This window comes from Acanthochromis polyacanthus, chromosome 11 (genome assembly GCF_021347895.1).
Source record: "Acanthochromis polyacanthus isolate Apoly-LR-REF ecotype Palm Island chromosome 11, KAUST_Apoly_ChrSc, whole genome shotgun sequence".
In the NCBI taxonomy this organism is placed as follows: Eukaryota; Metazoa; Chordata; class Actinopteri; family Pomacentridae; genus Acanthochromis; species Acanthochromis polyacanthus.
Genome location: NC_067123.1, coordinates 10,044,243 through 10,055,622, shown reverse-complemented (window position 1 = coordinate 10,055,622; position 11,380 = coordinate 10,044,243). Strand labels below are relative to the sequence as shown.

Here is an 11,380-nt window from a genome sequence, read left to right as displayed (position 1 = left end):
TGGCATACTAACGTACTACTCATACTAAGTGTAACGTCAAAATAAGTATGTAGTGCATTCACATTAGATAGTATGAAAAGACTGAGTACGCGAGAAATACCCGGATGTTCACTATATCGGTAAGTATGTGCGGTGATCACACTAGTCATACTCAACCGCCCCATAATGCTTTGCGAGCTACCCAACGAAATGTAAGCCTCCATGGGATCTGTGGCCGGGCCGGCGCGATATAAATGTAAGTACCCAGTGTTTTTATTTTATTTTATGTGGTTAAGTAGTCATCCTAATCACCCCGCAGATTTGAGAAATAGGCATTTTCTGACCAACATTTTAAATTTGTCAGACGTCTCACAACGTGCTACTGAATGCTAGCAGCTAGTTGCAGCAGCTCGCTTTGCATACAGAACAAGTAGCAGCTACCTCCAGTAGCCTGCAGCTACAATTGAAACGATTCACATAATCTGGCTAATAACTGCATGAGCAGTGCCAGCTTGAAATTGCCACATTAATTATGCGACTGTTTGCTTGTCCTGATCTCACGAAGTTCCCTCAACTGTTGTCCTCGTAAAAGCTGTTTATATTATGGTCAGTCGCCGAGCACATTTCCCGGACAGGATCTGCAAAGAACTCCTAAATATTATTATGTGGGTGGCTTTACCACTCGAGCGGACTGTTATGATGACCAAATAGAAGCAATTTCTTATACCACCTAACAATGCAACTAATGCTTATAATGTTGGACACGACTGTTATTTTTCTCAGGGACAGATGAGGACACAGATCGCCTCATTAAGTGGTGCGCTGAAAACGAGGACATGTTTACAGGGCGTCGTAACGCAGCCCAAAAACGTTTCCAGTAAGTACTAAACTCGTGTCATACATTGTGTGCATGTGTTTTTTTCCCCACTCTGTTGTAAAATAATTCACAGATCATTGAGATAAGGCTTTTGGACAGTGTAAGGTCACAGTCTTCTCTTCAGAGATAGTTGACTTTACTCATTAATAAATGCAAAGAATTTATTGTAACAAAGTCTGTTTTCCTATTTCAATCCTGTCATGTGTAGAATGTTCATCAAGGACCACAACCTTGAGGGAAAGGTGGAGGCAGGGTGGGAAAAAAATGGGAAAACTTAAAACAAAAATACAAGGTTAGTTAAAAACACTTGGCCATAGTCATTCAGTTATCCACAGTATATCCTCTGTGATCATTAACAAATAACTTCTGTGCTGTGTGGTTGGAACTGAAGGCACCGAGGACAGGGGTCAGCACAGGAGGAGGAGAGACAACTGCTGCCTCGTGGAAATGGTATCAGGCCATGGATGAGGTGATGGGGCAAAGGCCCAGTTTAGCCCCACCAGTCCTCATCACCTCAGCCATGGCAGAACCTGTGGCAGCAGCTGTCTCTCCTCTGGAAGGTGACAGAAGGAAGAGACGGAGAGAGGCTGACATGCTGGAGTTTTTGAGGGAAATGGAGGTGCGAGAGGAGGAACAAGAGAGGAGAGCAGAGGAGAGAGAGAACAGAAGAGAGAGAAGAGAGAAGAGAAAGAGAGAGAGTGGAGAGAATGGATGGAGAGTCAGGCCAGGGAGGAGAGAGAGAGAGGCGAGAGAGACGGAAAGCAGAGCAAGGGAGGAACGTTTGTTGAGGATTTTAGAATCGTTTTTAAAGAAATAATGTGTTGTTCATTTATAGTTCATTTTTATAGTTCATGTTCTTTTGGTTCTGTTTATTAAATAAATGTTTATCAAATCTTCTGTTTGGTTCATTTTTTTAATATTATATACAGCATCTCAATGTAGGTATAGTTTCTAATTATGAGTTTACAGTTACGCTTGCACATGAGCAAAAAAAAAAGAAAAAATGTAGAAATAAGTATGAGGGGCCGTACAAGACTTAATTCATTCTTGTCCTCTCACACACATATATTTTCTCTCATACTCACATACATTCTCCTTTCACACACATATATTTTCACTCTCTTACACGCATACATTCTCCTCTCACACACATACATTCTCCTTTCACACACATATATTTTCCTTGCACACACATACATTCTTCTTTCACATACATATATTTTAATATTCACGCACACACACATTCTGCTTTCACATACATACATTTTCACTCATGCACACACATACATTCTCCTCTCACATGCATATATTGTCACACTTGCACGTACATACATTCTCCTTTCACATTCTCCTAAATAAATAGACATATATGTATATGTACAAAGAAAATATATGCATGAAAGAGAAGAATGTATGTATGTAAGAGGAGAATGCAGGTGTGTGAGAGGAGAATGTATGTATGTGCGAGAGAGAATAGTGGAAAAGGAAGTAAGTATAGTGGAAAAGGAAGTCCATCGTTTTTTGCGCTGTGATTGGCTGAAAAGCTCAAGTGGGCGGTGATGTTCAGGTAACGGTTACCATGGCAGGTGGAGAGGAGTCCCGAGCGCTTCAGCAAGCCATTGGGGTTTTAAGAAACATTTTGTCATGGTTGATGCTACAGGTACGGACCCGTACCTGTAGCATCAAGTTTATATGAATGACTTTGACGGCGAACATTGTATAATTTAACCAAAAATACACCGTCTCCTCTCACACTTTAGACATTGCAGTTTTTACGCTTTTAGACGCCGTGTCTAAATTGTTTGAAGTCCAGTTCCTATTAATTAGTTTACCGCGTTCAGTGGTGGAAGCGGCTGACGAACTCCATTGCAAATGTTCCCATTTAATTTCGGGCGCTAATTTACAAGATAAAGTTAAGGATGTCGAAAATGAAACAAACACTCGTGAATGGTGAGGAGCAGCTCTTTAATTCGGCATGAATTAAAAAAAAAACACAAACTCGATTTACTGTGATATTGTGAGATTTGTTTGTGGTGATGTAAATTAGCCATTCAACAGAGTCTGCTAACATTAAATTGACTGACGTGCAGTGTCTGTGTTGACAGACGTAGAAAATACATCAGGGTTTTGTTTAGGTTGTTAATATGTAATAGTCTGTCGCTACTTTTGAAGGTAAAAAAATACTTTTCATTTGCTGGCTGTTAGTTCTGCCATTTGTTTTGTTTGCTGTTTTTGCTTTATTAGAACAGGGTCACGTGAATAAAAAGTTTTGCTATTTTTAATAGTAGTGCCGATTTCAACCCCCAAATCGCTGTCCGTGAAAAAGTCAGATAATGATATTTATAAGACATTATGCATGATAGAAAAGAGAACAGCAGATGACTGACATGACAGGCTCGGCACGCAGATTCACCTCGAATCACGGAAGCGCCTTCATCACTCGGATTACCAAGCCGTCTCATTAATATTTATGTACGTCGGATTACCAGCCAATCACAAAGCGCGTTCATCAGCCGACTCATTAATATTCATGTACGTCTCATTAATATTTATGAAAGGGAAAGTGCCGTATCCGTCGGCCACAGGCTACGGGTCCGTATCTGTAGACACTACGTTTTGTCATCCCCAGAAACGGTCACATATTATCGTCATCGCTTGAGCAGCAGGCGACAGGTTTATCTGCACCAAACTTTACTCACAGCACTGTGGAAAGTGAGATGAGACAACTTTTCAGACCTGCAAACTTCCAAGTCGCTGCAGCGGGACAAGCAGCTAACGCTAACGCTACACGTAATCCTCCAGTTCGGCCTTGTGTAGCGTTAGCGTTAGCTGCTTGTCCCGCTGCAGCGACTTGGAAGTTTGCAGGTCTGAAAAGTTGTCTCATCTCACTTTCCACAGTGCTGTGAGTAAAGTTTGGTGCAGATAAACCTGTCGCCTGCTTCTCAAGCGCTGACGATAATATGTGACCGTTTCTGGGGATGACAAAATGTTTCTTAAAACCCCAATGGCTTGCTGAAGCGCTCGGGACTCCCCTCCACCTGCCATGGTAACCGTTACCTGAACATCACCGCCCACTTGAGCTTTTCAGCCAATCACAGCGCAAAAAACGATGGCCTTCCTTTTCCACTATACTTACTTCCTTTTCCACTATTCTCTCTCGCACATACATACATTCTCCTCTCACACACCTACGTTCTCCTCTTACATACATACATTCTTCTCTTTCATGCATATATTTTCTTTGTACATATACATATGTCTATTTATTTAGGAGAATGTATGAATGTGAAAGGAGAATGTATGTACGTGCAAGTGTGACAATATATGCATGTGAGAGGAGAATGTATGTGTGTGCATGAGTGAAAATGTATGTATGTGAAAGCAGAATGTGTGTGTGCGTGAATATTAAAATATATGTATGTGAAAGAAGAATGTATGTGTGTGCAAGGAAAATATATGTGTGTGAAAGGAGAATGTATGTGTGTGAGAGGAGAATGTATGCGTGTAAGAGAGTGAAAATATATGTGTGTGAAAGGAGAATGTATGTATGTGAAAGGAGAATGTATGTGTGTCACAGGAGAATGTATGTGAGTATGAGAGAAAATATATGTGTGTGAGAGGACGAGAATGAATTAAGTCTTGTACGGCCCCTCATAAATAAGCAAAGTATTTACAAAGAATGTGAGAAATTTAGAATGTGAGAAAACTATTTAAATGTGTTGAACAGAGTTGCGTTTAACCATATTCACAATAATCATGTTCTTGCAGTTCATAGGCGGGGTGTTGTGGGGCAGACACTGCAGCAGCAAGGCAGTTTCTGAGACCATCACCAGATTGCTGGACTGGCACAGGAACCTCAAAGTCCACTCCATCGTTGTCCAGGGTTGGTCTGGACAACCTGAAGTCCTTCCTGAGGTGACCTCCCTCAAAGTAAAGAGACAGCAGGGGAACATGGGGGTTTACTCTGCTGTATGGCCCTCTCACACCAACCTGTAATATAGAAAACATGCCATCAAAAATTAGTTGTTTTTAATTATTTATTGAACTATTTATTGGTATTTGTGTATTTTTAAAAATTATTTATTGGTATTTGTGTATTTTTAAAAACTATTTATTGGTATTTGTGTATGTTTTTAACTACTTGTTTTGAATGATAATATTTAAAGTATTTATTACATCTATATGAAATTATTCTTAAATTATTAAACTTTGCTATAAAATTAAAAAGTGATTAAGTGGCATAGCTATGGCATCATAGAAAATATGAATTGTGAATGAGAAAACTTAACAAAAATGGACTTACCTCAGCAGGGAAACCAAACTGTAAGTACAAATTAATCAAATGCCGGAGGCGACGGATGGCTTGTCTTCTGTGTCTGCGGACAGTCAACATTCCAGTTTATTTAGTTGTGGAAATTATTTTGTTGAAACTGTATTTAATATTGATTATTATCAAGCGTAAAATCGACCTGAAGCCGGCATTCAGCTAAGAGTCAAGCCGAGATATTTGCCTGGTGTACTTCCGGTTTTGTCGTCGGAGGTTTGAGGTTTGAGACATTTATATCAAAAGATATTCCTTCAGTTTTTATTTTACAGGAAGCTCTACAGGAAGAGGAATAAGTATGTAGGAGAATAATAGCAAGAAAAAAAAGTGTGCAGGCAGTCACCCTAAAAGGGAGTGTAATATAGTAACTTGATTGTAGAACATCTACAATCTAAATTTTGAATTACATTTAATGAGAGTTACTGTATTGATGGTGTTAAGCCTATGCTAAGTCATCAATGAACAACTTACAAAGGATGTAATCAAACAAATATTTATTTAGACAGTGTCAACATGAATGCTGCTAGATGTTCTAGGCAAACAAGACAAAGATATTCAAAGTTACAAAATAAAAAAAGCCAAATATTGTCTGCTGGAAAAATGGCAATAAAAAATGGCCCTCACAGCTTGTGTTTCCTCTCATCGGATATCTGTGCAGTAGGTATGTGCTGAACTCAAACTGTCCAGTGAGGCTTATGTTTGACCTCTTATACAGAGTTCAGTGAGGTGTAGAGGCATGTTTATCTTTGTCTGGGTATGTGTGGACAGTCCTAATTTAAAGAGGAATCCTCTCAGTCAGAGAGACATGACTGTCTCTTTGCTGGTGGTTGTTCCTCTGCTAGGCTTTATTCCAGTTTTGCTTCTCTAAAGTCAAAAGACAATAATAAAAAATAACTAAGGAATGTACAACAATGTTAGATGCCCATAGAGCTGATGACAAGTCTCTCCAGGTTTAGTGTAGCGCAGGATTGTACACAAGGTTCTTCAGTCGTGTGGAGATGTGTGTGCTCACTGAATAAGGTTGATGAACAAAGCATTCACAGCAGAAGTGAGAGACAATGTCTTTCAAATGGTTATTCTAAGGTGTTAAAAGTTCTGCAGAAAACTCCATCTCTCTGCAGGAGGTCTGGGTGTCCTTTCTGCTGTAAAGGTTAGAACAAAGAAATACATGTGTCCCCATGTCTCCAGAGACGGGGGATGTTTTTCTGTGGAAAGAGGAGAGAGCACCGGGGCCGTAAAATATCCAAAATGACACTGATGCGGGTTCCAAACCCCCATCCTAAGAGTTTGTTCTTATCTGAGTTTGTCATCTCCTCTGGAATTCCAAAGACCAAGCTGTGTTCTTACATGGTCTTACCGCTGAAATGTGTTGTCCCTCTGTTGGAAGATGCTGCAGTAAATATCAGCCCTTCTTCTGTGATTTTTGGGACTTATTGACTTGCAGCCACTGCTACTATGATTGTGAAGCTAACATCTGCCAAACTCAAACATCTAAAAGCAGAAGAGCTGGTGGCTTTATGAAATTATTTACTGATGAATTAAGTTTTCTACTGGAATTTTCCTTGTAGGCACATCATTGGAATATTCTCCACAGAGTTCTCCTGCAAGCATTAAATCCTGGACAGCCAGTTTCTCACAATATCTGTATTTACTGACACTTCATATGAGGGTTTCATGGACATTACAACAGCTTGATGGAATTGCTTAACACCTACAAAGATAGGAAACACAACAAACCTCTATCACCATTTAAATAAGTTGTGTTACGATCTCCACAAGTTAACAGAAAACTAAAGTCTCTGTTCCACACTGTTGACACTGAATCAAGCCAGTTGTGGTAACATCAGTTCTAAGAAGTCACTCTGTCTGCCTGTTTGGTCATTTGTGGGTCTTTTCTGATCAAGGAACCAGACTGTTTGTCACTTTATAGGCCATATTTTCCTATTGTGTATATTTTTATGTGTTACCATTATGGGGCGTATAAATGTACACGTGTCCTCGTTAATATTGCAGAAAAACCTGTTTGCTAAGCAGCCAACAAGCAATCCTAAATTGCAAATATCCTTTAAATTAAAAATTCACTGCAGCGTTTTCTCATTAACACACAATTCAGTTTTACATTCAGAGTTACTAGCTAAAATGTGTCAAAGATGGCGCCGTGCTAGCGGCAGCCAGTTACAGCAGCTCCTGTTAACTCTAAGTGTTTTTTGATATTTCTTGTAGTTTTTCTCTTTCCTTTTATTCTATTCTTCAAGTGGGTGCACTGCATTTGTACAGTGCAGCAGTGGATGTACAAGTGGTGCTTCCCCTACTTTTTTTAATCTTTATTTCAGAACTTTTTAAGTTTCTCAGCTGGCGACATGTTCAAACACGGCGCCAGTGTTTACAGTCGGGATCAGCTGTTGGCACTGAGCCAGGCTAGGCAGCAGCAGTGGGTGAGATTAAACGACATCCCAGTGGAGCTCCGGAGAAGGAGGAGAGGATGCAGAGCAGGAGCAAAGCACCGGGAGAAGAGGAGATGCTACAAGCCGTCCGTTCCATCCGTAATAATGGGAAATGTGAGGTGTCTCCCGAACAAGATGGAAGAGTTGGCGGCGCTGACCAGGCAGTAATGGGAGTATAGAGAGAGCAGTTTCTTGATGTTTACCGAGTCATGGCTGAACGAACAGACCCCGGACTCAATTCTAAATCGGGATGGTTTTCATCTCATCAGAGCGGACCGTGACGTGAGGGAGAGCGGTAAGAGGAAGGGAGGAGTCTTGCGATGTATGTGAATGAGAGATGGTGTAATGCTGGACACATTAGCGTAAAACAGTGGCTTTGCACTAAGGATGTTGAATTACTGGCGGTCAGTCTGCGTCCGTTCTATCTGCCCTGGGAGTTTTCACATGTAATAGCTGTTACTGTGTACACCCCCCCCCCCTCAGCTGATGCGGCTGCAGCCTGTGAACTCATCCACAGTGAAGTGTCCCAGCTGCAAACGTCTCACCCTCAGTCTCTTAATATCATCTCAGGAGACTTTAATCATGCATCGCTCTCTGCCACTCTCCCCACGTTCACTCAGTACGTGACCTGCCAGACCAGAGACAATAAAACCTTGGACCTACTGTATGCAAACATCAAAGATGCATACAGCTCCTCACCTCTCCCCCCGCTGGGCAGCTCAGATCACAACCTGGTGAGACTGCAGCCCATTTACATACCTATGGAGAAGAAACAACCCCCCACCATAAGGTATATGAAGAAGTGGTCTGATGAGGCTTCTGAGGTGCTGCAGGACTGTTTTGAGACCACAGACTGGGATGTGCTGCGTGGTCCACACAGGGATGACATTGATGCACTAACAGACCATATCACTGACTACATTAACTTCTGTGCAGAGAATATCGTACCGACCAGGAAAGTACGGTGTTTCTCTAACAGCAAACCCTGGGTGACCTCAGAACTGAAGGCCCTGCTGAAGGAGAAGAGAAGGGTTTTTGGATCTGGGGACAAAGAGGAGCTGAGGAGGGTGCAGAAGGAGATAAAGAAGAAGATCAAGGCGGACAAGGCCAGCTACAGGACCAAGATGGAATCTCACCTGAAGAACAACAATACAAGGGAGGTCTGGAAAGACCTGAGATCCATCTCTGGCTACAGCAGAGGCCATGAGAGGGGAGCTGCAGCAGGAGACCGGGAGTGGGCCAATGAGCTGAATCTGTACTTTAACAGGTTTGATTCTGCTCCCACTCCTCCCCCCTCTCATCAAAGCACTGACCAGCCAGCTCCTTCTTCACACCTCAGCTCTATTGACCTTATTTCGCCCCGCCCACTTTTAATTCTTCGTTGTTCCGCATTTTGTCTTCTCACTTCCGGTCAGCCCTTTCCGGGTAGCCGGCTCCGTAGTTATAGCATCAAAATGTCAACAGACGCGACACCAGGGGCTCTAAAATGTTTTTAAAAGCAGACGTGAACCCAAGCCAGGCCAGCAGTACGAGTCACTTGGCGTGGGTGCTAGTTAGCAGTAGCGGCGTGGTGGAGACAACGGGATGCTGCTGCATCGCTGGATTAGGACAGTCGTGCAGTCATGCAGCCTCGATATTATGGAAGGTAAAAGTCCTACACCTTACTCTTCTTTTTGTCATGACTTGTTTTGCCATCATTGTTATCATTATTATAATTACTGGAGAAAAGTTTTCTCTATTAAAAAAACGGTGGCGCTTGAGACAGTAACATTTGTTGCTTTTTGCATGTAATGCATGCTTAAAGTTGTGGTTCTAACGTCAAAATATTTGAAACTATGAACTATTTATTTCTTACATTGTATTTGGACTGCATTTAAGGCTATATTACAGAGTTTTATGGATATAGCAGAAGTAGAAGTGGTAGTTTTCTTGCTGTTGTGGTGCACGACAACTGAGTGACTAAAGAGGAAACACTGAATATGATTCATTGTATTACATTGCATTCATTAATATTATATGGGGTGGCGTGTCTAAAGCAGCTCATGCTCAAAAAACAGCAACATTTTGTCACATTTAGCTTCAAACCATGTACAAACAAGTGGTGCAATTTTTTTCTGGTGACCTTTTACAACATTTACTGCAATATTTCTCATCTTAGAAAAGTCTTAAATAGTTTAATATAAGTATTAAATGTCAGACATAAATGATAAATATAAATGCTAAATATGACATTAACATTTATATTTAGCATTTATATTTATCATTTATGTCTGTCATTTAATACTTATATTAAACTATTTAAGATATTTAAGATAAATCACACCACTTGTTTGTACATGGTTTGAAGCTAAATGTGACAAAATGTTGCTGCTTTACAGACGGCACCCCATATAATATTAATGAATGCAATAGTTTTCCTCGAAGACAATTGTTAAAGTTCAAATTGTCTTCTTTTATATCACAAATATAAACTAATCAAATAATCATTTCTGATGACAGGTTGAAAATGCTGTGTCCAGTGAGGTAACTGGCATATCCTGCACAGATGAACAACAGCTCTGGAATGTGGGGACTCAGAGGAACCTTGGCTCAAAGCGATTGATAGGACAACTGCATACCTGTCTGCCTGCCTGCTTGCCAGCCTCACCTGCTTGCCAAACTCACCTCTGCTTCAATCCAGCCAGCATCCTGCATAAACTCTCTTTTCCTCCCACAAAAATGCACTTTTTCCTTTATCTCAATCTTTCACTTCATAAATAAATTCCATTGCTTTTTTAAACCAAATTCTGTGTTGATGTCTATACTTAAGGCCACACTCAGTCATTACAGCAGTAAGTGTTGTAAAAAAATAAGTATTTGTAACATAAACACATTGGTGTTTAATATATTTATTATTTTAACATACTTATTTCAAACAGGGATACAGTACAAGAAATAAACAAAAAAGAAAAGAAAAATTAGAACCCACCCAAACAAACAACACCCTGTTCACTGTCATACAGAATTACAAACTCAAATAAATACAGATTAATGACATTTAACAATTGAGTCAGCCAGAGCAGATTTGACCTAGAAAAGTCAGTCATTTATGAGAAATGGAGAAAAGGCTTAGTCCTTGACCTGTGTACATGGTTTATCAACAAAAGTTAAGAAAGGCTTCCACACTTTATAAAATTCCCTTTCAGAGCCCCTCAAGACAAACCTAATCTTTTCCAATTTGAGGTGAAACAACACATCCTTAATCCAGTGTGACACTGTGGGTGGAGCCGTGTCCTTCCACTTCAAAAGTATTAGGCGGCGTGCCAATAAAGTAGAAAAAGCGATCAGTTTCCGACCCCCTGCCGGTAATGCCAAGCCTTCAGTCTCAACTCCAAACAAAAACAAAAGTGGGTTGAGTGTGATCTTTATGCCGAATATGCAGGAGAATGCCTCGCAGACACCTCTCCAAAAAAGTTGTATCCTTGGACAAAGCCAGAACATATGGATCAAAGTGGCTTCCGCCGATTTACATCTTACACAATTTGGGCTAAGTTGAGGATACATCTTTGCCAGTTTTGATTTACTGAGATGTACTCTATGTACCACTTTAAATTGTATGAGGCAATGTCTTGCACACATGGAGGATGAGTGAATTTCCTTTAAAACCTTTTCCCAGTCAGATTCAGTAATACAGATTTGAAGATCTTGTTCCCATGACCGTTTAAGAACATCCGTAGAGGCGAAGTTCAGACATGAAATCAAAGCAAGCATTGAGGA

The 11,380-nt window shown here is 40.7% G+C and overlaps 4 protein-coding genes across 5 annotated transcripts in view; 3 read left to right on the top strand and 1 right to left on the bottom strand.

Moving 5' to 3' along the window:
- LOC110947454 (BOLA class I histocompatibility antigen, alpha chain BL3-7-like) overlaps positions 1–11,380 on the bottom strand; it is a 349,371-nt gene that overhangs the window by 144,981 nt on the left and 193,010 nt on the right. The gene's annotated exons all lie outside the window — the stretch shown is intronic.
- The window catches only part of LOC110946460 (major histocompatibility complex class I-related gene protein-like), a 204,188-nt gene that overhangs the window by 120,944 nt on the left and 71,864 nt on the right, over positions 1–11,380 (top strand). The window lies entirely within an intron of this gene.
- LOC110969857 (major histocompatibility complex class I-related gene protein-like) overlaps positions 1–11,380 on the top strand; it is a 273,081-nt gene that overhangs the window by 216,507 nt on the left and 45,194 nt on the right. The gene's annotated exons all lie outside the window — the stretch shown is intronic.
- On the top strand, positions 7,653–10,380 carry LOC127536225 (uncharacterized). The gene is made up of 2 exons (XM_051956026.1): positions 7,653–9,269; positions 10,124–10,380. Exon 1 carries the CDS (start codon positions 7,945–7,947, stop codon positions 9,118–9,120), a length of 1,176 nt encoding a protein of 391 aa, XP_051811986.1. The 5' UTR covers positions 7,653–7,944; the 3' UTR covers positions 9,121–9,269; positions 10,124–10,380.

Excerpts from the sequence above, each read along its gene's own strand:
- LOC127536225 (XM_051956026.1), top strand. The coding sequence starts at position 7,945 with ATGTATGTGAATGAGAGATGGTGTAATGCTGGACACATTAGCGTAAAA.